The following is a 27084-nucleotide window of genomic DNA, read 5'->3' as shown; positions in this document are numbered from 1 at the left end:
CATTTCTTCCCCATTCTGACATTTGGTCTGGACCTCTTGACCGTGCCTGCATGCTTTTATACATTGAGTTGCTGCCACATGATTGGTTGATTAGATATTTGCATTGACAAGCAAGTGTACCTAATAAAATGACCACTGAGTGTACAAAATCACAACTAGGAGAAATGCAATTTATTTAAAAACTGAATGCTAGGAACAGTTCAAGTTTATTGTGAATGTAAATTTGATTTCTTCTGTACTTGTGTAAAAAAAAAAGTGAGGCTTTTTCATCTGAAAATTAAAATGGGTTTCAGAGGGACTGTGCCACACATCACCCGGATTTGAAGCGAGATTCAGCTTGCCCGACCAGGGGTAGACTCGAACGGCTCTGGCAGTGAGAAGCTAGGTCACTTTCACAGTATATATAATATATATAGATGGATGTGCGGTAAAAGAACGAAACCTTTATAAAAAAAAACAAGAGTTGTCAGGTATTCCCACGCACTCTCGGACCACCCACATTCCCGTGGGGTGACTAAGTGGCCTTTTCTCCGCCCCTCCCCACCCCTCCAGGGGTGGGGGGGGCAGAAGGGAGGCCCACTCAGTGGCAGCAGCCCCCGCAGTGCGGGCTCCCGTGTCGGTGGGGGTGCTCCCCGAACTTGGTCCGTCGGCTCAGGATCTCGTAGGAGCAGTCGTCCGTGCAGCAGCCAGACAGGCTGGGCGAGGACTCGTCGATGTCGAACCTGGGGAGGAGGGAGAGAGAACGGCAGGGTGAGGACGCGGCTCCGCAGGGAGGGGTTTCCTCTGGTGCAAGGAGTCCCCCCCCACTTACGTACAGAGGGACCTACAGCTCTGGAAAGTGACCTGCACAAGTAGATGGAATGGTGAAGGAGACGCATCTGTTTTCATCGGTCAGGACGTTAAGTACAGAGAACAGCACACGAACAAAGATAAGAGATAGAACGGTATGGTACAGTACCCTGACCTTTTAACCCACTCCAAGATCAGTGTAACCCTTCCCTCCCACATAGCCCTCCATGCTTCTATCATCCACGTGCCTACCACAGATTCTCCTAAATGTCTTTGATGTATCTGCCTGTATCACCACCCCCGGCAGAGCGTTCCACACACCCACCACTCTGCATTAAAAATAAACTACTCCTTACGTCCCCCTACAGATTCCTCCAATCACCTTAAAATTATGTCCCCTGGTATTAGCCACTTCAACCCTGGGGAAAAGCCTCTGACTGTCCACTGGATCTGTGCCTCTTATCTTGTAGGCCTCTGTCAAGCCACCTCTCACCCTCCTTCACTCTAAAGTTTGTTCAACCTCTCCTTACAAGACATGGTCTCTAATCCAGGCAGCATCCCGGTGAATCTCCTCTGCACCCTCTCTAAAGCCTCCACATTCTTCCTATAATGGCGACCAGAACGGAACGCAATACTCAGATGTGATCTAACCAGTTTTACAGGGGCTGCAACATTACCTCAAAGCTCTTGAACTCCATCTCCCAAGTACCAGGATATCACATGAACACGCCATTACAGCAAGGGCAAGGAGCCTTTGGAGAGGGTGCAGAAGAGGTTCACCAGGATGCCACCTGGATCAGAGTAGGAGCTACGAGGACAAACTTGGGTTGTTTCCTGTGGTGCGTCTGACAGATTCATAGAATTATGGGAAACCTGGATAGATTAGGCAGTACCTTTTTCCCAGAATGTATATATCAAATAGGTTCCTTAGGTTCTGCAAAGCACTCCAGCGTGTGGTGAAAACTGCCCAGCAGATTATCGGCACCCAATTGCCCACCATTGAGAACATCTACCATAAACGCTGCCTGGGCAGGGTGAAAAGCATTATCAGGGATGCATCTCACCCTATCCATGGACTTTTTACTCTCCTCCCATCTGGTAGGCACTACAGGAGCCGCCGCTCCCACACCAGCAGGCACAGGAAGAGCATCTTCCCTGAGGCTGTGACCCTGCTGAACCTCACATCACAGCGCTAAGCAGTATTGCATCCGTATTGTGCTGTCTCAGTACTTTTATATTTGTGTGCTGTAGCACTTACTTTTTATTCACAGTTATTTTGTAAATAATACTATTCTTTGCATTTCTGGTCAGATGCTAAATGCATCTCATTGGCTTTGTATCTATACTCGGCACAATGACAATAAAGTTGAATCTAATCTAACGTTACTTTAGTTGGTGCGGAGGTAATAGGGATAGGCTCCCACTACCTATTAAATGCTCCCAATGGCGTGCATCTCAAATAGCCTCTGACAACCCAGTCCAGCTCCTGACCTTCACGTGTGGCTTGGCTACTAAGCCATTTCTACTGACAGAAGGGGCAAAGGCGGGTTACTGGGGTCATGAAGCCAGTTGCTTTGGGAAGGTGGGGTTTGTTAGCGTTGGTTGGCGGCTCATCTAGAAGGAAAACTCTGATATCAAACCTCTGCTGCCTTGCGGCTAAACCCACTCACGGGGAAGGCTTTGGGAGTAAACCCCGAGGGGAAAATCCGGAACTAGACTCCCTAAGGCAGTCCTATGTAGAGTTCAACGCTGTCTGGCAACTCCTGCAACACCACTGGTGCGAAACTGTGTCGGTCTCTGCCGTTCCTTTGGGTCTATCAGCTGTGTGGAAAGGGGGAGCCTGCTGCGTGGACAACAGCTTGCTCTCCGTATCGTACTGCCCTGACTTGCGTATCACCTAGACAGTTAAGATGGGACATCCATGGTTGACCCTGACCGACAGAGGGCCTCAAAGGCATCAAATACTAGAGGACTTAGCTTCAAGGTAAGAAGTTAAAAGTTTGAAGGTGATTCATGATGAAAACACGGGAAGTGGTGGGTGTCTGGAATAGGCACAAAGGATGATGGTGGAGGCAGGTACGACAGTGGTTGTTAAAGAGCCTGTTAGACAGACACATGAATGTGCAGAGAATGGATTCATGTGCATGTAGAAGAGTCTTTTTCTGTTGATCATTGTCCAAAAAGATGGATTAAAACCACTGTGTTTCAATGCTGTAAAACAATAAAACATGAAAACTTCCAAGGGCAGTGAATACTTTTTTGTAGGCACTGTAGATCCAGTCGTAAAGGGAGCTTCTGGCACACTGGCCTTCATAAGTATTGAGTACAGGAGATGGGATGTTATGTTGAAGTTGTATAAGAGGCCTAATTTGGAGTATTGTGTGTGGTTTTGGTCACCTACCAGCAGGAAAGATGTAAGCAAGGTTGAAAGAATGCAGAGAAAATGTAAAAGGATGTTGCTGGGTCTGGAGGACCTGAGTTATAAGGTAAGACTGAATAGGTTAGGGCTGCATTCTTTGAAGCGCAGAAGACTGAGAGGAGATTTGATAGAGGGATACAAAATTATGAGGGGTATAGATAGTGTAAATGCAAGCAGGCTTTTTTCAGCGAGGTTGGGTGGGACTGCAACTAGAGGTGAAAGATGAAATATTTAAGGGGAACTTGAAGGGAAACTTCTTCACTCAGAGGGTGGTGAGAGTGTGGAACGAGCTGACAGCACAAGTGGTACATGATACATGGATGGGAGGGATATGGAGGGCAATGGTCCTCGTGCAGGGCGATGGGAGTAGGCAGATTAAATGGTTCAGCACGGACTAGATGGGCCAAAGGGCCTGTTTTTGCACAGCACATTTCTATGACTTTACATGCAGGACATTTGTTTTTGAGTGGTGGGTGCTGGTGAAGAGATGTTTAACAGAGAAGCCAAGAGCTTACAGGGAAACGTGGGTTTGAGCTGAGAGCCGGCATAGGTCTGAGAACATTAAAGCGACAGGTGTAAACGACACAATCCTGACATCTGACTTACTGCAACGCCTCTCGGAAGAACTGATACGCGCCGCTGTTGTGCTTAAATACCGTCAGCATTACCTTCTTCATCTGCGTGCTGGGGAGAGAGCAGAGGGCAGCAGTCAGCGTCTCGGACTGGACGGAGGTCAGAGAGCAGAAACACAGCGGGGAAGAGCGTCTGGTCTCCGTGGGGAAACGGACGGCGGGTGGCGCACGTCCCCCCAAATCGTCCGCGCGGCCATTACCTGTTCGCTAACAGCTGGAGTATCTGCATCAAGAACTTCCCCAGCCCTTTCCTCCTCACCCGCGCCTCCAGCTGGACTTCGTAACTGCAAAGATTCAAGATGGTTTAATGCAAGTGTAAAAGAAGTGTAAATTACTGTTACTCTGAGTCCAACGCAGCACAAAAATGTGACTGACAGCAAATGATAGGGGTGGGTGCTGGATCTGACTGCTTAACTCTCAGATTAGATGGTTTAATTGTCATTTTCTTTGCAGATTAACAATTATCTGCTTGTATTTGAGTTGCCTTTAATGGTTTAATGGTTCAATTTAATATTGGTAAATAGTACACAATCTGAAATTCTTATTCTTCACAGACACCCAGGAACCAAGAAACCCCACAGAACGAAACATCAGACCCCTCCCCTTCCCCACACTTGCGCACCACCCCCCCATGCCCAAACACACAAGCAACAGCAAAAAGTCCCCCGGAAAGACACCGATCCAGAATCCATCAAAAACTACAGTCCATAGCCCAGCAATTTGGTTTCTGTAACAGGCTCCGTCCTCCCCCGCCCCATAACCCAGCACTCTGGTACTGCGGACGGGTTCTCTTTCCCCTTACCCCCAGCGAGGGAGAGCGAGAGACAGGGGTCACTCCTGCAACAATGAGAGCAGAGACCAGCAACTTGCTATTCCGATGTTACAACCTTCCGTGTCGCTTCTCCAAGCCCCTCGACTCCAGAACCAACAGGCTCTCATTCTGAGAGGTTGAAGGGGCAGGGGCGAGGGGGTGAAAGGAGCAGGTGAGGGGCGGAGAGGGGGCCAGGCGGGGAGGGGGAGATGGTGGGAAGGAGCTGTGGGGAGGGGGGAGGTGAAGAGAGGAGATGGTAGGAAGGAGGTGTGGAGAGAGATGGGGAAAAGGGGAGACGATGGGAAGAAGGTGTGGAGAGAGGGTGGGGAAAGGGGAGATGATGGGAAGGAGGTGTAGAGACAGAGGGTGGGGAAGAGGTGTGTGGAGAGAGAGAGGGGAGAGGGGAGATGATGGGAAGGAGGTGTGGAGAGAGATGGGGAAAGGGGAGATGGTGGGAAGGAGGTGTGGAGAGAGGGTGGGAAAGGGGAGATGGTGGGAAGGAGGTGTGGAGAGAGATGGGGAAAGGGGAGATGGTGGGAAGGAGGTGTGGAGAGAGTTGGGGAAAGGGGAGATGGTGGGAAGGAGGTGTGGAGAGAGGGTGGGGAAAGGGGAGATGATGGGAAGGAGGTTTGGAGAGAGGGTGGGAAAAGGGGAGATAATGGGAAGGAAGTTTGAAGAGAGGGTGGGGAAAGGGGAGATGATGGGAAGGAGGTGTGGAGTGAGATGGGGAAAGGGGAGATGATGGGAAGGAGGTGTGGAGAGAGATGGGGAAAGGGGAGATGGTGGGAAGGAGGTGTGGAGAGAGGGTGGGGAAAGGGGAGATGATGGGAAGGAGGTGTGGAGAAAGTTGGGGAAAGGGGAGATGGTGGGAAGGAGGTGTGGAGAGAGGGTGGGGAAAGGGGAGATGATGGGAAGGAGTTGTGGAGAGAGAGGGCGGGGAAGAGGTGTGTGGAGAGAAAGATAGGGGAGAGGGGAGATGATGGGAAGGAGGAGTGGAGAGAGATGCGGAAAGGAGAGATGATGGGAAGGAGGTGTGGAGAGAGATGGGGAAAGGGGAGATGGTGGGAAGGAGGTGTGGAGAGAGGGTGGGAAAGGGGAGATGATGGGAAGGAAGTTTGGAGAGAGGGTGGGGAAAGGGGAGATGGTGGGAAAGAGATTTGGAGAGAGTTGGGGAAAGGGAAGATGGTGGGAAGGAGGTGTGGAGAGAGGGTGGGGAAAGGGGAGATGATGGGAAGGAGTTGTGGAGAGGGTGGGGAAAGGGGAGATGATGGGAAAGAGATTTGGGGAGTGGGTGGAGAAAGGGGAGATGATGGGAAGGAGGTGTGGAGAGATGGGGAAGAGGGGAGATGATGGGAAGGAAGTTTGGAGAGAGGGTGGGGAAAGGGGAGATAATGGGAAGGAAGTTTGAAGAGAGGGTGGGGAAAGGGGAGATGATGGGAAGGAGGTGTGGAGAGAGATGGGGAAAGGGGAGATGGAGGGAAGGAGGTGTGGAGAGAGGGTGGGGAAAGGGGAGATGATGGGAAGGAGGTGTGGAGAGAGATGGGGAAAGGGGAGATGGTGGGAAGGAGGTGTGGAGAGAGGGAGGGGAGAGAGGAGATGATGGGAAGGAGGTGTGGAGAGAGGGTGGGGAAAGGGGAGATGATGGGAAGGAAGTTTGAAGAGAGGGTGGGGAAAGGGGAGATGATGGGAAGGAGGTTTGGAGAGAGGGTGAGGAAAGGGGAGATGATGGGAAGGAAGTGTGGAGAGATGGGGAAGAGGGGAGATGATGAGAAGGAAGTTTGGAGAGAGGGTGGGGAAAGGGGAGATGATGGGAAAGAGGTGTGGAGACATGGGGAAGAGGGGAGATGATGGGAAGGAAGTTTGGAGATAGGGTGGGGAAAGGGGAGATGATGGGAAGGAAGTTTGAAGCGAGGGTGGGGAAAGGGGAGATGATGGGAAGGAGGTTTGGAGAGAGAGTGAGGAAAGGGGAGATGATGGGAAGGTGGTGTGGAGAGAGGGTGGGGAAAGGGGAGATGATGGGAAGGAAGTTTGGAGATAGGGTGGGGAAAGGGGAGATGATGGGAAGGAAGTTTGAAGCGAGGGTGGGGAAAGGGGAGATGATGGGAAGGAGGTTTGGAGAGAGAGTGAGGAAAGGGGAGATGATGGGAAGGAGGTGTGGAGAGAGGGTGGGGAAAGGGGAGATGATGGGAAGGAGTTTGGAGAGAGGGTGGGGAAAGGGAAGATGATGGGAAGGAGGTGTGGAGAGATGATGAGAAGGAAGCTTGGAGAGAAGGTGGGGAAAGGGGAGATGGTGGGAAGGAGGTGTGGAGAGAGTTGGGGAAAGGGGAGATGATGGGAAGGAGGTGTGGAGAGAGGGTGGGGAAAGGGAAGATGATGGGAAGGAGGTGTGGAGAGATGGGGAAGAAGGGAGATGATGGGAAGGAAGTTTGGAGAGAGGGTGGGGAAAGGGGAGATGATGGGAAGGAAGTTTGAAGAGAGGGTGGGGAAAGGGGAGATGATGGGAAGGAGGTGTGGAGAGATGGGGAAGAGGGGAGACGATGGGAAGGAAGCTTGGAGAGAGGGTGAGGAAACGGAGATGATGGGAAGGAGGTTTGGAGAGAGGGTGGGGAAAGGGGAGATGGTGGGAAGGAGGTGTGGAGAGAGGGTGGGGGGAGATGATGGGAAGGAGGTGCGGAGAGAGGGAGGGAAGAGGGGAAATGTGGGAAGGAGGTGTGGGGAGAGATGGGGGATGAGGGCAGATTGTGGGAAGGAGGTGTGGAGAGACAGAAGTGGGGGGGATGCCACGTTCTTGAATCTTAAGATTTCCCTGCCACTTTGGCTTCGATCAACTCAAGAAATGATCGTGAAGCAACAGGTTTCGTGTCTCTTGCCTTCAAGAAGAACCTTGGATTTAAACACCAGAATCCATCATGGGTTAGTGGATGGAGGCATTGATCAGCCTTTCTCCTTGGGGAGTTGGTCGCTGCTCTTTACTCCGCTGGCGTTTCGGGCAGCAGTGAAGGTCCTCCATCTCTGGCGGTGTTCAGGGCTTCCTTCATCGTGTCAGTAACTTCCTCTCTGTTTTCACTACTGTCAGTCACGCAAGTCCCGGGTGGAGACTCAGGAATACCGTCGCTCTCAGATTCTTCATCGCTGTTTCCGTTTTTTTTTGACCAGTCAGGGTTATTGGTTTTCATAAATCAGAGTACCGAGTACAGGAAACATGAAGAAATATGCAGGTGCTGGAATTTCAAGCAACACACATCAAAGTTGCTGGTGAACACAGCAGGCCAGGCAGCATCTCTAGGAGGAGGTACAGTCGACATTTCAGGCTGAGACCCTTCATCAGGACTAGCCGTTTAGTTAGTCCTGACGAAGGGTCTCAGCCCGAAACGTCGACTGTACCTCTTCCCAGAGATGCTGCCTGATCCGCTGCGTTCACCAGCAACTGTTATGTATGTTTACCGGGTACAGGAGATGGGATGTTATGCTGAAGTTGTATAAGATGTCGGTGAGGCCTAATTTGGAGTATTGTGTGCAGTTTTGGTCACCTACCTAGAGGAAAGATGTAAGGAAGTTTGAAAGAGTACACAGAAAATTTACAAGGGATGTTGCCGGGTCTGGAGGACCCGAATTACAAGGAAAGATGGAATCAGTTAGGACTTTATTCCTTGGAATGTAGAAGGTTGGGAGGAGATTTATAGAGGTACACGACATTCTGAGGGGTGTGGATAGGTTAAATCCAAGCAGGCTTTTTCCTTTGAAGTTGGGAACGGACTGCAACCAGAGGTCATGGGTCAAGGGTGAAAGGTGAGAGGTTTAAGGGGAACATGAGGGGGAGCTTCTTCAGTCAGAGGGTGGTGACAGCTGCCGGTGCAAGTGGAGCAGGCCAGCTCGATTTCATACTTTGACAGAAGTTTGAATAGGGCACATGGATGGTGAGGGGTATGGACGGCGATAGTCCCACTGCAGATCGATGGGAGTAGGTAGCTTAAGTGGTTCAGCAGAGACTAGGTGGGCCAAAAGGCCTGTTTCTGTGCTGTATGACTCCATACAGACAATGCAGTTCCAAGTGTTTCACAATGGGATAGATTACAACCATGAAAGTCAAAGACAAAAAGATGTTACTTAAAAGCAAGGTTAAATAATTAGGCCTTGAGCTGGTGTTTAAAAGTGTCAACTGAGCCTGCATCCCTTATAGTTTTGGGTATCGAATGCCACAGTTCAGGAGCATAGTTCATAAAAAGCTGACCTGCCAATTTTCTTTTGAGGGAGATTGTTTAAAGTTAAGAGACCGGCAGAAGAAGACCTGAGAGCTCGAGCAGGACTATGAAACGAAAACGATTCTGTGATGTACTCCGGTCCCAGGTCATTGAGAGCTTTAAAACAAGTAAAAGAACTTTAAAATCAATTCTGAAAGACACGGGAAGCGCAGAGTAGCTGGGACAGGAGTGATACCAAAGGGAGGCAAGCTCTCTGCGGGAGCGAGGGACTGCGTCTCGATGTACATAAAGCCAGCCTTTAACTCCCGGGGGTGGGGTGGGGGGGAGAGGGGAGGTCTCCTGCGGTTACCATACCAGTACAGAACCTCCTCCCCGCAATCCACGTCGAAGCGGAAGTGGGAGAAGGCAGCGGGCTGCTTGCCCCCTCCGTCGCGGGCCACCAGGTACCAGGCGCGCTCGTCCGTCATCTCCTCCCGTTTCTCCCGATCCTTCCAACCCCACTCGCTCTGCTCGTACCTGGAGGGAGAGGGGAGTGGCAGCCAGCTGGCCAGTCTTGGGACGCGCCCCTTCCCCGCACCCCACCTCCCTCCACCCCAGCCCACGGTGGCAGCACAATACCACCCCCCCACTTCCTAAACCGTCTTCGTGGCCCAACAGCACAAAGCAAACACGTCAGGCAGTGGTAACGCAGCCGGCCGTCCCCGGGAGTGTGTGGTGGGACGCGTACTGGCCTTTAATTTTCAAACAAAGTATCTTTATTACAAATACAGTATATACAGAAAACTGTGACTAACACAACTACTGTATTGTTCCCATTTCTATCGACGATGGCACCGACTCCCTGCGAGCCCAATGATCCCGGAACGCCACTATGGTCACTCTGGACAGTACGAGTCCCTCTCAGTGGTTACCCGACACGGACGTAGGCAGTCTACCCGGCCACCCAGATAGCTGTTCTCGCCAGCCCCAGCAGCAACTTGACAAAGACACCCCCACTCCTCACTGTATTAAAAGCATCCATTAGTCTTGCGAGACCATGGATCTGCGCCTGGAAAGTCTTCACTCTCCAGGGCGCAGGCCTGGGCAAGGTTGTATGGAAGACCAGCAGTTGCCAATGCTGCAAGTCTCCCCTGTCCACGACACCGATGTTGTCCAAGGGAAGGGCATTAGGACCCATACAGCTTGGCACCGGTGTCGTCGCAGAGCAATGTGTGATTAAGTGCCTTGCTCAAGGACACAACACGTTGCCTTGGCTGGGGCTCGAACTCACAACCTTCAGGTTGCTAGTCCAATGCCTTAACCACTTGGCCACGTGCCCACCTCACTGTACGATCATATATAAAGAGGGTGGGACTAAAGTGTGAGCAGAAGGCGAAGAGACATGAAGAAAGGGGTTGCAGCCTCACACACAGGTGGTACACAGTCTCTTCCCGCCCACAGAAGTGACATGCAGCCGAGAGAACCGTGTACAAACTAAGGAGCTTATTGCAAGGCACGGCTCGATGGAGGGGGCTGCACCCCAGATCCCCCAGGTGCAGGGGAAGAACTCCCGCACAAAGGGATTTCCATTGCAGACCCCTCTCATGCACAGACCGCCATGGCACATCGGGACGGTGGACAAGGGCCAGGAAGGGAAGAGCGTGTACCTCCTCCTTGCATCCCTGAATGGGACTGTGGGTGTCCATGAGAGACGGCTCAAGTTGTCTGGGCCTGGCTCCCGGATAACGCCTTTGCACAAAGACCCAGTGTGTCCTGTTGCCCCACAAGTCCACTGACTTCCTCTGCCCCGTCGCGACAAAGGGAGCGGGTGGTGCTGAGGTGACTGTCTGACCACCACCCTGCCTCGATAGGACAGCACCCTGAGAAGGCCCCAGTCGATCCATGACTTTCCTGTCCAGGTCCTGCCAGTTCGCCAGCCAGCTCTCCCCCGCAGACTCCCAGGCAGAGGAGGTGCTTGGTGCTTCAAGCAAAAGGTCTCACCTCCTCCGGCAGGGAGTCCACCTGCCACTGCCCCACTAAGAGACCGGAATATTTTGCCCAGTTGAGGACGCGGCCAGGAAAACTTCCTGACACTCACGCGTCTTCTGCAGGTCACTTGGCATCTGTCACCATCAGCAGCACGTCTTCGGCGTAGGCTGAGAGGACGGCCTCCATGTCCGGTTCACGCAGAGCCAGCCCCATCAACCTCTACCGAAGGAGGCACAGGAATGGCTTTACACAGATGGTATACAACTGGCTGGACAAGGGGCACCCCTGCCGTACTCCTCTCGTAAAGGAAACGGGCGCAGTCAGTGGTCCATTGACCTTGACAAGGCACTCTGCGGCAGAGTATAGGAGCCGAACCCAGACTACAGAGGGTGGTGCCAGCCCAAATCCCTGCAGAGTGTCCACCAGGACACTGTGGTCTATCGAGTCTCCTGGTCAAGAGAGAGAGAAACGCTGCCGGTGAGCAGGTGGATTAGGTCCCAGACTAGACCGGCCCGGGGTTGTGTAAGATTGGTCAGGATGGATTACCTGTCTCAACACCAAGCCAAGGTGGTTGGGCAGTGGCCAGGCGAAGATCTTGTAGACCCCCGCACAAGGGAAAGACTGGACGCCAGTTCTTCAGCCGTTCCCGTTCTTGGGCAACAGGACCACGGCAGCTCTCCACCACGAAAGGGGCTTTCCCCAGTGGCTGAGCTTTTCCCCAGGACATCCCAGAAAGTCTGAAAGCACTCTGTGGTCAGATAAAGTCCTGGGGCGAGTGGCGTTCCGGGATGGAAGAGCTCGGAACCTCCCGCAGTTTGCTCGCTCCTGTGGCGTCAGCAGATGCCGTCGGTCCGGCTGCCCTGATGTTCCAGGATCCTGAGTAGAGCTGGGACATGTTGCAGACGGGACGGGCCAGCCTGTGCTGCGCGAGGAAACCGGGGCATTGGAAGACACTCAGCACTCAACAGTCCCTTTCAGCATTCCAGCGCTGCGAAAGGCTCCATCGATCTTGAAGGGTTCCCAGGTTGAGACGTCCAAAATGCTCCTGCACCCGCACCAGCCCAGAGACAGGACGGGGCAGGAGGAAGGGGTCTTGTCCCAATGTTAGTGGGGAAACAACAGCAAATATCTCCCTTCTTTTGGAGTTGGCAGCTCCCACGGCAATGCAAAAACGCTGTCAAACCAGTGTAAAAGCTCCAGTAGAAGCCCCCACACTAAATTAGCCACTCACTCAGATATTCACCTCCGCACCTCCTCCAATATATCTGACAAACTCTATACAGCAGCTGTCCTCGATCTTGTCCAGATCAGCAAAGCAGTTCCACACTATCTGACCCCGGGAGTGTGTGATGGGACAGTGTGGAGGGAGATTCACTCTGTGTCTGACCCCGGGAGTGTGTGATGGGACGGTGTAGAGGGAGATTGACTCTGTGTCTGACCCCGGGAGTGTGTGATGGGACGGTGTAGAGGGAGCTTCACTCTGTGTCTGACCCCTTTTTTTTATTACAAAATTCTTTATTAGAAATGTCGGTGCTATACAATATTTACAAAACCAGTGACTAACATATTCACTACACTACAAACAGAGAATACATGTTAAACCAATATATTGCCATCCTCATCAATGATGGCATTTACACCCCGCGGAGCCCAACGGTCCCGGAACATCTCTTACGGTCGCCGTGGACTGCGCGTATTCCTTTTCAATATTCACCCGGGCTCGAACATACCCCCTAAACATAGCCAGGCAGTCTGCCCGGGGAGAACCTCCTGCCACCCTTTTCCAGGAGCCACGGATGGCAATTTTCGCCAGCCCCAGGAGCAAGTTGACAAGGACATCCTCATCCCTCTGTGCCCCCCTCCTTACTGGATGACCATATATGAATAGGGTGGGACTGAAATGCAACCAGAAGGCGAGAAGCAGCCCACGCAAATACGCGAAAAGGGGCTGCAGCCTCACACACTCCACGTACATATGGTACACGGTCTCCTCCAGCCTGCAGAAGTGACATGCGGCTGGGAGATCCGTGTACAAACTAAAGAACTTATTGCAGGGCACCGCTTTATGCAGCACCCTCCAGCCGAGATCCCCAAGGTGCAAGGGAAGGACTCCCTTGTAGAGGGACTTCCATTGGGGACCCCCCTCACCTCCAGGTGGAAAGACCGACCGCCATGGCGTGTCAGGACGGTGGACAAATGCTAGGAAGTGGAGGGTGTGGAGCAGCAGCCCATAAAGGTACCTCCTGCCTGCATCCCTGAATGGGATTGTGGGTGTGGATGAAAGACGGCTCAAGTTGTGTGGATTCGTCTCTCGGGTAAGGCTGCGGGGGCTGGGCCCGACGAGCAGCTCAGCCCGAGTCGTTCCACACACCTGAGCCGCACTGACATCCGTTGAGACAGGGCAAGGGTCGGCCAGGACCCCGCCCTCTGCCAGAGGAGGGGATTCCCGGCCTGAGGCAACCATGTTCCAGACTCTCAGTAGGTCCTGATAGAAGCCGGGCAGCCTCTGCAAAGCAGCACGGCTAACGCTCGCCGGTGGTAGCTGCATAGCTTCGGCAAGACAGCAGCCCCTCCGGAGGAAGAAAGTCGCCAACACGTTCCACCTGGGAGGGTGCTCGGCATACAGGAATCTCTGCAGAGTCCTGAGGCGGAGAGCCGCCAGTCGTGTGCGTACACACACCAGCGACTGTCCGCCCTCTCCTTCTGGGAGATTCAGAATCGCTGCAGAGACCCAGTGCTTCCTGTTTCCCCAGAAGAAGTCCACTAGCTTCCTCTGCATTCTTGCGACAAAAGGGGCAGGGGGGGGGTCAAGATGACCATCCGGTACCACAACATGGAGGCCACCAGCTGGTTTATGACCACCACCCTGCCTCGATAGGAAAGCACCCTGAGAAGGCCTGACCAGCGCCCTAGCCGGGCCATGACCTTTGTCTCCAGGTCCTGCCAGTTCGCCAGCCAGGTCTCCCCAGAAGGACTCAGGTAGACTCCCAGATAGAGAAGACGTCTGGTGCTCCACTCAAAAGCTCTCATCTCCTCCGGCAGGGAGTCCACCTGCCACTGGCCTACTAAGAGTCCGGAACATTTCGCCCAGTAAGATCCTGGCGGAGGATGCCGCCGAGAAAACATCTTGGCACTCGCGCATCCTCCGCAGGTCACAGGGGTCTGTCATCATGAGGAGTACATCATCGGCGTAGGCCGACCCCCATGTCCAGTTCGCGCAGAACCAGACCTGTCAGCCTTCGCCGAAGAAGGCCGAGGAATGGCTCGACACAGATCGCATACAGTTGACCGGACATGGGGCACCCTTGACGCACTCCTCTTCGGAAGTGGATAGGTCCTGTCAATGATCCGTTAATCTTAACTAGGCACTCTACGGCAGAGTACAGGAGCTGAACTCGGGCCACAAAGTGTGGTCCGAGCCCAAAAGCCTGCAGGGTGCCCACCAGGAAACTGTGGTCCACCCAGTCAAAAGCCTTCTCCTGGTCAAGAGAAAGAAACGCTGCTGGGGTCCCAGTCTCCTGGAGTAGGTGGATCAGGTCCCGTACTAGGTGGACATTGTCCTGGATGGAGCGGCCCGGGACTGTGTAAGATTGGTCAGGATGGACCACCTGTCCAATTACCGAACCCAGACGGTTGGCCATTGCCCGGGCGAAGATCTTGTAGTCCGCACACAAGAGGGAGACCGGCCGCCAGTTCTTTAGCAGGCGGAGGTCTCCCTTCTTGGGCAGTAGGACCACAACAGCTCTTCGCCATGAGAGGGGCATTTCTCCGGTGGCTAGGCTCTCCCCTAGGACAAGGCTGTAATCATCCCCCAGGACATCCCAAAAAGCCTGATAAAACTCAACACTCAGTCCATCCAAACCAGGGGACTTGCCCCTCCGGAGTTGCCGAAGGGCAGTGGACAGCTCCTCCCGAGTCAGGGGGGCATCCAGACGCACTGCGTCCTCTGGGCTGACCTTAGGCAAATCCTTCCAGACCTCATTACACGCCTCCGCATTTGACGGATCAGGCGAGAATAAGGACCGATAGAATGAACGGACCTCGTTGTTTATTCCATCAGGGTCCGTGATGGAGGAGCCATCGGCAGCCAGCAGCTCCACTAGCTGCTTTTGAACTCCCCGCCACCTTTCCAACGAGTAGAAGAAGGGTGAGCCACGGTCCAAATCCTGCAGCATTTGGATCCGTGACCTCACGTAGGCACCTCAGGACTGCTGAAGCTGCAGGTTCCTTAGTGCGTCCTTCTTCTCCTGGTATTCCTACTACAGCTGCTGGTCTCCACCGGTCGGACCGAGGCGGGACTCCAGGTCAAGCAACGCTCTCTCAAGCCGCTCAACCTCAGAGCTCCGCCTCTTTGTCGACCCCCTAGTGTACTCCCGACATAAAAACCGGATGTGGGCTTTGCCCACATCCCACCATAGCCGTAGGGAGCAGAACTCTCTCCGCCTCTCCTTCCAGGAGACCCAGAAAGCTCGGAACGAATCCCGGAATCGGCTGTCCTCCAGCAGCTGGTTGTTAAAATGCCAATAGCCGGATCCCACCCGAGGGTGTAGTGGAATAAATTCCATCCACACAAGGTGATGATCCGAGCATGACACCGGCCGTATGGAGGACGCCGACACGCGGGAGACGTAGGCCCGAGAGATGTAAATGCGGTCTATCCTGGAACCTCCTTCTCTAGACCTTCTCGAGAAGGCGCTAGAGTTGGGGTGAAGATTCCACCAGCTGTCCACCAAGTCAAAGGAGCCGACTAGCTCCTTTAACTTTTTTGCCGATGCTGGGTCGCGTTGGAGGCCCGAACGGTCCTCCGCCTCGAGGGTACAATTGAAATCTCCCCCGAGGATGACGCAATCCCCAGGATCGATGGAGCTCAGCAGGGTGGACAGCTGGCAGAATAGGTGCGTCTGCATCACACCGCGCCTGGGAGCATACACATTGATAAGGTGCAATGGTACGCCATCCAGGCGCACAACCAGGTGGAGCAGACGGCCGGGCACAACGTCCTGGACTCTTTCAATTACTGGCTGGAAGGTCGGGGCCAACAGGATCGCCACCCCGCTAGAAATGGAGCTGAGGTGGCTCATGTAGACCCCCGCCCCGCTACTCCAGGAGCCAAGCAGACTCGTCCCCAGGGATAGTATGGGTTTCCTGCAGGAAACTCACCGTATACCGCCCATCCCTGAGGGCTGAGAGATTGTTATGCCTGTGAAGAGGACCCCTGCTGCCGTTTACATTGAGACTAGCTACGGTAAGCTTCATGGCGGGAGCACACTGGGTCTCAGCAGCTGTGCCCATTTCGGTGAGAGCGGAGGCGCCCTCCACCACACTGTCCGGAAAGAAAGCAAGGTTACTTTTTGCCTTCCGGGCTCGAGCGGTACCAGCGACACCCTGTGACCCACCATCCCCCGTAGGAGCGAGGCTGCTTCTCCCTCTAATGTCCCTTACTAGGTCATCTAGGAAAGATTTTAGTTGCCGTCTGTCATTCCCCGCCACCGCATTCCTCTTTCCCTTTCGTCCGAGGATGACTCGCAGGGACCTCACCAGCCTCGGCATGCTGGGCCAGCGTAGCGAGGCTAGTTGAGGCCGGTGCTTGGCACCCTCAGAGGTGAGAATAACATGCTTAGATTTCCTCTACAGGTATCAATGGGGACTTCTCAGGAGGGGTGAGGATGTCCATTGTTTCACTATCGAAAGAGTCCCCCTCCAACCCGTCACTGCAGACAGAATCCCCATCGGCCTCCTCGCATGTTCCAATAGATGGCTGCGCTTGTGACCCATACCGCGCAGCGGGCACCTCGCTCTTACCTGCCCGCTCCACCGTCGCATCAGCCTCATCCACATTTGCGACAGTGGAGGGACAATCCCCAGGGACTCCCTGCAAGTCATTAATTGCTGGGGTCGACATGCACAGAAAAACGCCCTCCCCAGGGGGCAGGCATAGAGGGGAACCCGGCACCTTTGGTCCAAGGGATTCACAAGCAGCCTGGTGCTGAGAATGAGAGAGCTTTGTCTCGTCTCCTCTTACATTATTCGGTACACTGGCCTCCAGAGAGGCGCTGACTTGTAGGTCCTGGGTGGAGGCCTCCAGGGCTGCCTCATTTGTGCAAACAGGGCTATCACAAGCTTTTTGCACAACCACACCATCTACCCCAGGACTGGTGGCTACATCTGGGGACTCAGGTTTGGAACCAACCCCTACCCGGATTCCCACCCCTTCCTGGGACTCCCCCACATCTACATCCCCTGTCCTCTTGCGGGAACGTTCCCTTCTCCTCTTCACGCCGGAGGAGCACACAGGTGCAGGCTTCACCGATGGGGTGGCGCTTTCTGTCTGCTTGCGCACTCCCCGAGCCCCACGCTCCACTTCAGGCGAAATGGGCGTGAGCTCTGCGGCCTCAAAGGCCGGCTTCTTACTGTGTTTGGATTTCCCCTTTGCCTTCTTACTCCGTACAGACTCCACCCCGTCCCCCACCTGAACCACAGGGAGAGGAGCAGGGACCGACCCAACCGTAGGAGTAGGGACAGGGGTAGGGGTAGGGGCAGGGTGAGAGGCTGGGGCAGGATCACGGGCGGGGGCAGGGTCAGATGCAGGCGCAGATGCACGCGCAGGAGTAGGATCAGGGGCAGAGGTAGCTGGGGCACTGGTGCCCGAAATGGGCTCCCTCGGGTTCCAGGCGGCAGGACAGTCCCTCCGAAAGTGCCCCACCCCCCTGCACGCAGGGCACCGCGGGCGCTCGGAGCTCCAGTACACCTGATAATCCACTCCCTCGTGCCGGACAGTAAACCGGCCCTCAACATCGTCCTCCCTTTCCAGCTGCATGAATACCTGACGCCGGAAAGAGATTACGGTGCGGAGGGTGCGTCTCTTAAATTTGTGTCGGATGGCAGTGATCTCCGACCTTACTTGCCCTAAACGGGCCGGGGGGGAAGCAAGTCCTCATTTGGAATGAAAGGCTTAACATGCCCAAGCACGATACGTTGCGTGGGGGCCGTCACCAGCTCCATAGGTAAAAAGATGTTGTCTACCGTGACTCCCCTGCTTAGGGCCCGGTGCACTAGCTCTTCATTCGCCAGATAAAACACCGCCTTTCCGAACTCCTTCTCGGTGGCCAGAATACCACCTTTCCCAACAAGGTCCTCCATTGCCTCCGTACACTTTTCTAGTGTCATTCCAGGGCGCAAAATACATTGCACCCCACGTTCCACCTTCACCGACCGAAACAGGGCGTTGTCCGAGGCCGGGGAGGCAGCCGCCCTTGCGTAACTCCCCGAAGGCCCGCTACTCCCTGGAGACCGGTCCGGCATGCTGGTCTCTTTCCAGTCCGAGAATCCTACAGCGGTGCCGGTTATAAGTCCTGGAACAAGTCGAATAACTGGCCGGGAAAGTTTGCAGTCGACAGTTCCTCGCTGGCTCGACGCCAGGAAAGGCTCCGTCGGACTTACAGAGACCCAGGCCGGGAGAGGCCGAAACGTCCTTCCAGATGCTCCGGCACCAACACCGGACGAAAATCAGGAAAACAATGGAGGAGGAACGTTGCCCCGATGTCAATGGGGGGGAACGACGGCGTTTGCCTCCGGTTTTGGAGCGAACCGGCTTCCTGGCGAGTTCCCAGCGGCCGCAGCTGGGAGCTACGCAGTTAGCAGCCGCCAACAAACTCCGTCCAAACCGGCAGTAAAACTCCACACCGAATTTCCACACCAGCGCCGTCGCTCACTCAGTTGTCCAAGAGACTTTTAGAGCCACCTCCAATGTATTCCACGAACTTCATCCAGTAGTTTTGCCTCGATTTCTCCCAGCTCAGTCAGCACAGCTCCTCTCTGTGTCTGACCCCGGGAGTGTGTGATGGGACGGTGAGGAGGGAGCTTCACTCTGTGTCTGACCCCGGGAGTGTGTGATGGGACGGTGTGGAGGGAGATTCACTCTGTGTGTGACCCCGGGAGTGTGTGATGGGACAGTGTGGAGGGAGACTCAGTCTGTGTCTGACCCCGGGAGTGTGTGATGGGACGGTGTGGAGGGAGCTTCACTCTGTGTCTGACCCCGGGAGTGTGTGATGGGACGGTGTGGAGGGAGCTTCACTCTGTGTCTGATCCCGGGAGTGTGTGATGGGACAGTGTGGAGGGAGATTCACTCTGTGTGTGACCCTGGGAGTGTGTGATGGGACGGTGTGGAGGGAGCTTCACTCTGTGTCTGACCCCGGGAGTGTGTGATGGGACGGTGTGGAGGGAGCTTCACTCTGTGTCTGACCCCGGGAGTGTGTGATGGGACAGTATGGAGGGAGCTTCACTCTGTGTCTGACCCCGGGAGTGTGTGATGGGACGGTGTGGAGGGAGCTTCACTCTGTGTCTGACCCCGGGAGTGTGTGATGGGACGGTGTGGAGGGAGCTTCACTCTGTGTCTGACCCCGGGAGTGTGTGATGGGACAGTGTGGAGGGAGCTTCACTCTGTGTCTGACCCCGGGAGTGTGTGATGGGACAGTGTGGAGGGAGCTTCACTCTGTGTCTGACCCCGGGAGTGTGTGATGGGATGGTGTGGAGGGAGCTTCACTCTGTGTCTGACCCTGGGAGTGTGTGATGGGACGGTGCGGAGGGAGCTTCACTCTGTGTCTGACCCCGGGAGTGTGTGATGGGACGGTGTGGAGGGAGCTTCACTCTGTGTCTGACCCCGGGAGTGTGTGATGGGACAGTGTGGAGGGAGCTTCACTCTGTGTCTGACCCCGGGAGTGTGTGATGGGACGGTGTGGAGGGAGCTTCACTCTGTGTCTGACCCCGGGAGTGTGTGATGGGACAGTGTGGAGGGAGCTTCACTCTGTGTCTGAATCTGGGAGTGTGTGATGGGACGGTGTGGAGGGAGCTTCACTCTGTGTCTGACCCTGGGAGTGTGTGATGGGACAGTTTGACAGATCAGTGCTGGCATACCAACCAAGACCCTATCAACGTCGGGTTTAAATATACCCGGTGACTCGGCCTCCACACCTGTCTGTGGCGATGAATTCCACAGGTTCCCCACCCTCTGGCTGAAGAAATTCCTGCTCATCTCTGTCCTAAAGAAACCCCTCATTATTCTGAGATGCACCCCTCCTTCCTGCACCCTCTACGGTCCGAACCACTGAGCAACGGTTGGCTGGTGAGGGCAAGAATTACCTACTGACATCTCTCTCTATCCCCTGGCCGAGCGTCAGCGGCATGCAACGTCCGGGCTCTCACTCACATGGCCTGCATATTGGTCCTGGTCAGGTCCACGGCCCAGTCCACAGTGCTGCTGTCCAGGTCTGACACGCGCCTGCACTCAATCAGTACGTTCACCCTGGATGAGACATGGGGGGGGGGGGAACAGTGAGAAAAGTGAGGGGTGGGACGGCTAAAGATATTGAAGTTGGGAAGAGGAGAGAGGGGTTGAGGGGGTGGTGTGGAAGTCATAGTGCGCAGGTTCCTCCCCCCCCCCCCACCTCAGGCAGACAGAGTTATTTCCACTCCGTGCCCCTCCATCCCTGCTGTGATCAGTTACTAGGGCAGCGTTCATCACAAACTAGGGGGCGACCGGCTGCAGAAACAGTTAACCCTTGAGGTTAAAGTCCGACCCTCGGGTTGGGTCAATAACACTATCCGCTCCCGATCCTGGTCTGGTCCTCAGCGGACTGAAAGGTGCAGAGTGGCGGGGATTGTAGGGTTGATCGGGAGACAGGGAATACTGGAGAAGCAACTTCCTTCCCTGCCGCTTTCGTTTCTGGGGAATAAAATCAGTATACGGGTATCTTTTCTGATAAACAGGGACTGAGAGACACTGGTAGTGTACAGATCTCCCCCTGAGAGAGAGGGACTGAGACACCGGTCAGTGTACAGATCTTCCCCTGAGAGAGAGGGACTGAGACACCGGTTCGTGTACAGATCTCCCCCTGAGAGAAAGGGACTGAGACACTAGTCAGTGTACAGATCTCCCCCTGAGAGAGAGGGACTGAGACACCGGTCAGTGTACAGATCTTCCCCTGAGAGAGAGGGACTGAGAGACACCGGTCAGTGTACAGATCTCCTGAGAGAGAGGGACTGAGACACTAGTCAGTGTACAGATCTCCCCCTGAGAGAGAGGGACTGAGAGACACCGGTCAGTGTACAGATCTCCCCCTGAGAGAGAGGGACTGAGACACCGGTCAGTGTACAGATCTCCCCCTGAGAGACAGGGACTGAGACACTAGTCAGTGTACAGATCTCCCCCTGAGAGAGAGGGACTGAGAGACACCGGTCAGTGTACAGATCTCCCCTGCGAGAGAGGGACTGAGAGACACCGGTCAGTGTACAGATCTCCCCCTGAGAGAGAGGGACTGAGACACCGGTCAGTGTACAGATCTCCTGAGAGAGAGGGACTGAGACACTAGTCAGTGTACAGATCTCCCCCTGAGAGAGAGGGACTGAGACACCGGTCAGTGTACAGATCTCCCCCTGAGAGACAGGGACTGAGACACTAGTCAGTGTACAGATCTCCCCCTGAGAGAGAGGGACTGAGAGACACCGGTCAGTGTACAGATCTCCCCTGAGAGAGAGGGACTGAGACACTAGTCAGTGTACAGATCTCCCCCTGAGAGAGAGGGACTGAGACACCGGTCAGTGTACAGATCTCCCCCTGAGAGAGAGGGACTGAGACACCGGTCAGTGTACAGATCTCCCCCTGAGAGACAGGGACTGAGACACTAGTCAGTGTACAGATCTCCCCCTGAGAGAGAGGGACTGAGAGACACCGGTCAGTGTACAGATCTCCCCCTGAGAGAGACTGAGACACCGGTCAGTGTACAGATCTCCTGAGAGAGAGGGACTGAGACACTGGTCAGTGTACAGATCTCCCCCTGAAAGACAGGGACTGAGAGACACCGGTCAGTGTACAGATCTCCCTCTGAGAGAGACTGAGACACCGGTCAGTGTACAGATCTCCCCCTGAGAGGGACTGAGACACCGGTCAGTGTACAGATCTCCCCTTGAGAGAGAGGGACTGAGAGACACCGGTCAGTGTACAGATCTCCTGAGAGAGAGGGACTGAGACACTGGTCAGTGTACAGATCTCCCCCGAGAGGGACTGAGACACCGGTCAGTGTACAGATCTCCCCCTGAGAGACAGGGACTGAGACACTAGTCAGTGTACAGATCTCCCCCTGAGAGGGACTGAGACACTGGTCAATGTACAGATCTCCCGGAGAGGGACTGAGACGCTGGTCAGTGTACAGATCTCCCCCTGAGAGGGACTGAGAGACACTGGTCAGTGTACAGATCTCCCCCTGAGAGAGAGGGACTGAGACACTATTCCGTGTACAGATCTCCCTCTGAGAGAGAGGGACTGAGAGATACCAGTCAGTGTATAGATCTCCCCCTGAAGGGGAGGGGCTGAGAGACACCAGTCAGTGTATAGATCTCCCCCTAAGAGAGAGGGACTGAGACACTGGTCAGTGTACAGATCTCCCCCTGAGAGAGAGGGACTGAGAGACACCGGTCAGTGTATAGATCTCCCCCTAAGAGAGAGGGACTGAGACACTGGTCAGTGTACAGATCTCCTGAGAGAGAGGGACTAAGAGATACCGGTCAGTGTATAGATCTTCTGAGACAGAGGGACTGAGACACTGGTCAGTGTACAGATCTCCCCCTGAGAGGGAGGGACTGAGAGATACCGGTCAGTGAATAGATCTCCCCCTGAGGGAGAGGGAATGTGAGACAACGGTCAGTGTATTGATCTCCTGAGACAGAGGGAATGAGAGACCTCAATCCGTCTGCAGAGGTCCTCCTGAGAGAGAGGGAAAGTAAGACACTGGTCAGTGTACAGATCTCCCGAGAAGGACTGAGGGAGACAGTCACTGTACAGATCTCTCCCTGAGACAGGGGGACTGAGGGACACCGTTGAGCATATGATATACCCCACTGCTCAGTGCAACTTGGTGAGATCTCTTGAAAGAAATGAGCGCCTGGCAGGTAACAGGGAAGTGGAGGTGGGGGTGGGTATAGGGGCCGTGGGGAAGGGTGGGGGTTAACAGCACTGGGAACATGCAGCACGACTGCCTCAACCTTACCCGTTCCTGTCGTACTTCCTGAAGGCAGGGAAAGGCGCCAAGGGGTCTTCAAGCTTAAAGGGAGAAACAGGAGGAGGAGTTAAATATCTCCTGCGATGCCCCACCCAACTCACCACCAACACCCCTCCTCCCCCCGAGACATGACCTGCCCTGCCCCGAACTCCTCTCAAAACCCATTGAGCAGGGCAGCCAGACCAGAGGAAGCCAGCAGTCTGACCTGGATAGAGATGGTTACCGCCCCCCCCAGCCCCCACAACCATTCCCCACTGCGGGCATACTGAGGGCCCAGGTCAATTCCTCCCTCTCTGGCTGGATTACTACTATCTGAATGGTGTCAAGTTAGGAAAAGGGGAAGTAAAACGAGATCTAGGTGTTCTTGTACATCAGTCACTGAAAGCAAGCATGCAAGTACAGCAGGCAGTGAAGAAAGCTAATGGCATGATGGCCTTCATAACGAGGGGAATTGAGTATAGGAGCAAAGAGGTCCTTCTGCAGTTGTACAGGACCCTGGTGAGACCACACCTGGAGTACTGTGTGCAGTTTTGGTCTCCAAATTTGAGGAAGGACATTCTTGCTATTGAGGGAGTGCAGCGCAGGTTCACGAGGTTAATTCCCGGGATGGCGGGACTGTCATATGTCGAAAGATTGGAGCGACTGGGCTTGTATACACCGGAATTTAGAAGGACGAGAGGGGATCTGATTGAAACATATAAGATTATTAAGGGATTGGACACGCTAGAGGTAGGGAACATGTTTCCAGTGTTGGGAGAGTTCAGAACCAGAGGCCACAGTTTAAGAATTAGGGGTAGGCCATTTAGAACGGAGTTGAGGAAAAACTTTTTCACCCAGAGAGTGGTGGATATATGGAATGCTCTGCCCCAGAAGGCAGTGGAGGCCAAGTCTCTGGATGCTTTCAAGAAAGAGTTAGATAGAGCTCTTAAAGATAGTGGAGTGAAGGGATATGGGGAGAAGGCAGGAACGGGGTACTGATTGTGGATGATCAGCCATGATCACAGTGAATGGCGGAACTGTCTCGAAGGGCCGAATGGCCTACTCCTGCACCTATTGTCTGTTGTCTATCTCCACCGTGGGGTGCAAAATAAAGGCAGGGGTAGAGGCTCCCGCCGGTTGAGTGGGCAAAACTTGGAGAGGTGCTGGATTCCACTGTGACCCTCAGGGGCAGCGAGAAGGGGTGTGGGTGTGTGTATTCTCTTTCTCTTCTGCAGTTGCCCTCTCCTTTCCCCACCCAGGTCCCACCTTGTTCGCTGACTCCACTTTGGCACAGATGGCGTCCATGGCTGCCCTCTCCTCCAGTCTCTTCTGCTTTTTCTCTTTAGCTCTGGACGACTTTCTCTGGAGAGCCAACAGAGCGGTGGGTGGGTTGTCCTTCACCCCTCCTTCCCCTCTTCCTGTCTGTCATCCAGACTCTACCCTCTTCCCACCCCTCTGCCCTCATTCTCCTCTCCCTATCCCCTCACCACCACCCCATACCCCTTCTTCACTCTTCCTCCACTCCAAACCCTTCCCTCGCTCCTCCTTGCCTCCAACCCTTTCCATCACACCGCCTACCTCTTCCCTCAACTCCTCCTCCTCTCCAACACTTTTCCTCACACTTCCTACCTCTTCCTCCCCTCCAACCCTTTCCCTCACACCTCTTACCCCTTCCCTCACTCCTTCTTCCCTCCAACCCTGTCCCTCACACCTCCTACCCCTTCCCTCAACTCCTCCTCCCCTCCAACCCTTTCCCACACCTCCTACCCCTTCCCTCACTCCTCCTCCCCTCCAACCCTGTCCCTCACACCTCCTACCCCTTCCCTCAACTCCTCCTCCCCTCCAACCCTGTCCCTCACACCTCCTACCCCTTCCCTCAACTCCTCCTCCCCTCCAACCCTGTCCCTCACACCTCCTACCCCTTCCCTCAACTCCTCCTCCCCTCCAACCCTTTCCCACACCTCCTACCCCTTCCCTCAACTCCTCCTCCCCTCCAACCCTGTCCCTCACACCTCCTACCCCTTCCCTCAACTCCTCCTCCCCTCCAACCCTTTCCCACACCTCCTACCCCTTCCCTCAACTCCTCCTCCCCTCCAACCCTGTCCCTCACACCTCCTACTCCCGTCCTGTCCCGCCCCCCTCTTCCCGTCCCTCGCCACCCACCCACACCCCTTTCCTCACTCCTGTCCCCTCACGCCCTGCAACTCTGCCTTCCCTCCCCGCTCATCTACCCGTATCCGTAACCCTCCCTCCTTTCCCCCCTCACTCACTCACCCCCATGGCGAGTTCAAAACCATCGGCAGCGGGAGGTTGACACTTCCGGTCCGTCCCCGCCGAACCTCCGCCACTTCCGGTCCGTCCGCGCCGAGTCCGACGCGTCGCCGGGCCCCAGGAGGAGCGAGAGTCGCGGGGTAGGTGAAAAGGCTGGAATAAATGTACATGATTATTTGTTAATTTATTAGTGGTTATATTGCTTTGTGTTATTCGTGTGAGTTACATGTACTGTGTTGTGCTCCTTGGTCCGGAGGAAGGTTGTCTCATTTGGTGGTATACATATGTTTGGTTGGATGAAAATAAATTTCCCGTCCTCGTGTCGCCGGCGTTCGCTCCTCATAACTGAGGAGCAGTTCACCCACCGTGAGCTATGAACCCTGAACTCTAACCCTTACCCTGGACCGTGAATCATGACCTCGATTTCCTACCCTGGCCCATGAACCCTGACCTCTAACCCCTACTTTGGACCATGAACTTTGAACTCTTAACTCTCACCCTGAACCACGTACCCTGACCTCTAACCTACCCTGCTTTCTGACCCCTACCCTGGGCCATGAACCCTGACTTCTAACCTATTACCCTGTTTTCTGACCCCCTACTGTGAGGCATGAACCCTGACCCCTGCTCTCTGACCTAACCTCTGCTTTGCACCGTCAACCTTGACCTCTAACCCCTATCACAAACAAGAGAAAATCTGCAGATGCTGGAAATCCAAGCGACACACACAAAATGCTGGAGGAACTCAGCAGGCCAGGCAGCATCTATAGAAAAGGGTTCTCCATGATTTTGTGTGTGTGTTCCTCTAATCCTCTGTGCTGGGCAATGGACCCTGAACTCTAGTTCCTAACATGACCTTGAAACCCCTAACCTGGACCATGAATCCTGACCTCTAACCCAATCCTAAGGCACGAACCCTGACCTCCAACCCAGGACCATGAACGCTGAACGCACACCCTCTCTACAGGGCATGAACCATGGGTCTCCCTCTGAATGATGAGCCTATTGTTCTTCCTCTCCCACTCCACCTATGAGGAACCTACGGCTTCTCTCTTCCCTCACCTCTGGGACTCTCTCCCCTCCTCTCTTCCCCAGAGAACTTTCCCCCTTCCACAGGTCTGATCCCTCAGTCGGGCCTTTCCCAGCCTCGTGGCGGCTAGCGCGATGCTTTTGCACCTGGGGTGTCGGAGTTTGGCATTCAATTCCGCCATCTTCTGTACGCAGGTCTCTATGGTCTGTCCTGTGACCGCGTGGGTTTCCACGCACAGAGCGGCCAGCAGAGTAATTGGTCACCGCAAATTGCCCTGTAATTAGGCTAGGGGTTAAATCAGTAAGCTGTTGGCTCGTTGGACCCAAAGGGCGAGTTCTACAATGTATACCTAATTAATTTTTAAATAATTCAAAAATTTGAGGTGAAATGGACTTGGGAGTCTTTGTGCAGGATTCCCTGATGATTAATTTGCAGGTTGAGTCTATGGTGAGGAAGGCAAATGCAATGTTAGCATTCATTTCAAGAGGACTAGAATACAAAAGCAAGGATGTAATGTTGAGACTTTATAAAGCACTTGGAGTACCGTGAGCAGTCTTGGGCCCCTTATCTTAGAAAGGATGTGCTGACACTGGAGAGGATTCAAAGGACATTCACAAAAATGATTCCAGAATTGAATGGCTTGTCATATGAAGAGCGTTTGATGCCTGTGGGTCTGTATTCATGGAATTCAGAAGAATGAGGGGTGCCCTCATTCAAACCTATTGATTGCTGAAGGGTCTCGATAGAGTGGATGTGGAGAGGATGTTTCCTACAGTGAGGGAGTCTAGGACCAGAGGACACAGATAGAGTGGATGTGGAGAGGATGTTTCCTATCGTGGGGAAGTCTGGGACCAGAGGACACAGATAGAGTGGATGTTTCCTGTAGTGGGGGAATCTAGGACCAGAGGACACAGATAAGAGTGGATGTGA

General features: G+C 54.2%; 2 protein-coding genes across 5 annotated transcripts in view; one reads left to right on the top strand and one right to left on the bottom strand.

The window, feature by feature from the left end:
• Nucleotides 1-156: 156 nt before the first annotated feature.
• On the bottom strand, nt 157-25191 carry naa40 (N-alpha-acetyltransferase 40, NatD catalytic subunit). 2 transcript variants are annotated; one of them, XM_072246014.1, is made up of 8 exons: nt 25128-25191; nt 24120-24215; nt 22863-22915; nt 20027-20122; nt 9208-9369; nt 4041-4124; nt 3815-3892; nt 157-722 (listed from the first exon to the last, which is right to left on the bottom strand). In XM_072246014.1, the coding sequence occupies exons 1-8, from the start codon at nt 25131-25133 to the stop codon at nt 581-583; spliced, it is 717 nt and encodes a 238-aa protein (XP_072102115.1). In that variant the 5' UTR covers nt 25134-25191; the 3' UTR covers nt 157-580. The 2 variants fall into 2 exon arrangements, with proteins under 2 accessions (XP_072102115.1, XP_072102116.1); XM_072246015.1 differs by lacking the exon at nt 20027-20122.
• The window catches only part of rcor2 (REST corepressor 2), a 225000-nt gene continuing 223105 nt past the window's right edge, over nt 25190-27084 (top strand). For 2 of the 3 annotated variants that reach the window (XM_072246011.1, XM_072246006.1), the window contains exon 1: nt 25190-25264. The gene's annotated coding sequence lies outside the window, so the exon portion shown is untranslated. Of the gene's footprint in view, nt 25289-27084 lie in introns of all 3 variants that reach the window. The other variant, XM_072246007.1, reaches the window with a different exon arrangement.

The sequence above is a fragment of the Mobula birostris genome, chromosome 28 (genome assembly GCF_030028105.1).
Source record: "Mobula birostris isolate sMobBir1 chromosome 28, sMobBir1.hap1, whole genome shotgun sequence".
Classification (NCBI taxonomy): Eukaryota; Metazoa; Chordata; class Chondrichthyes; order Myliobatiformes; family Myliobatidae; genus Mobula; species Mobula birostris.
This window is presented reverse-complemented; position numbering and strand designations above follow the sequence as displayed.

Bases quoted from the DNA above. Each gene is read 5' to 3' on its own strand.
- naa40 (XM_072246014.1), bottom strand. The intron at 22,916-24,119 runs GTGGGACCTGGG...TCTCCCTTTAAG, and splicing joins AAGTGGAGTCAGCGAACAAG to CTTGAAGACCCCTTGGCGCC. The intron at 723-3,814 runs GTAAGTCAGATG...CCTCCTCCCCAG, and splicing joins TTCTTCCGAGAGGCGTTGCA to GTTCGACATCGACGAGTCCT.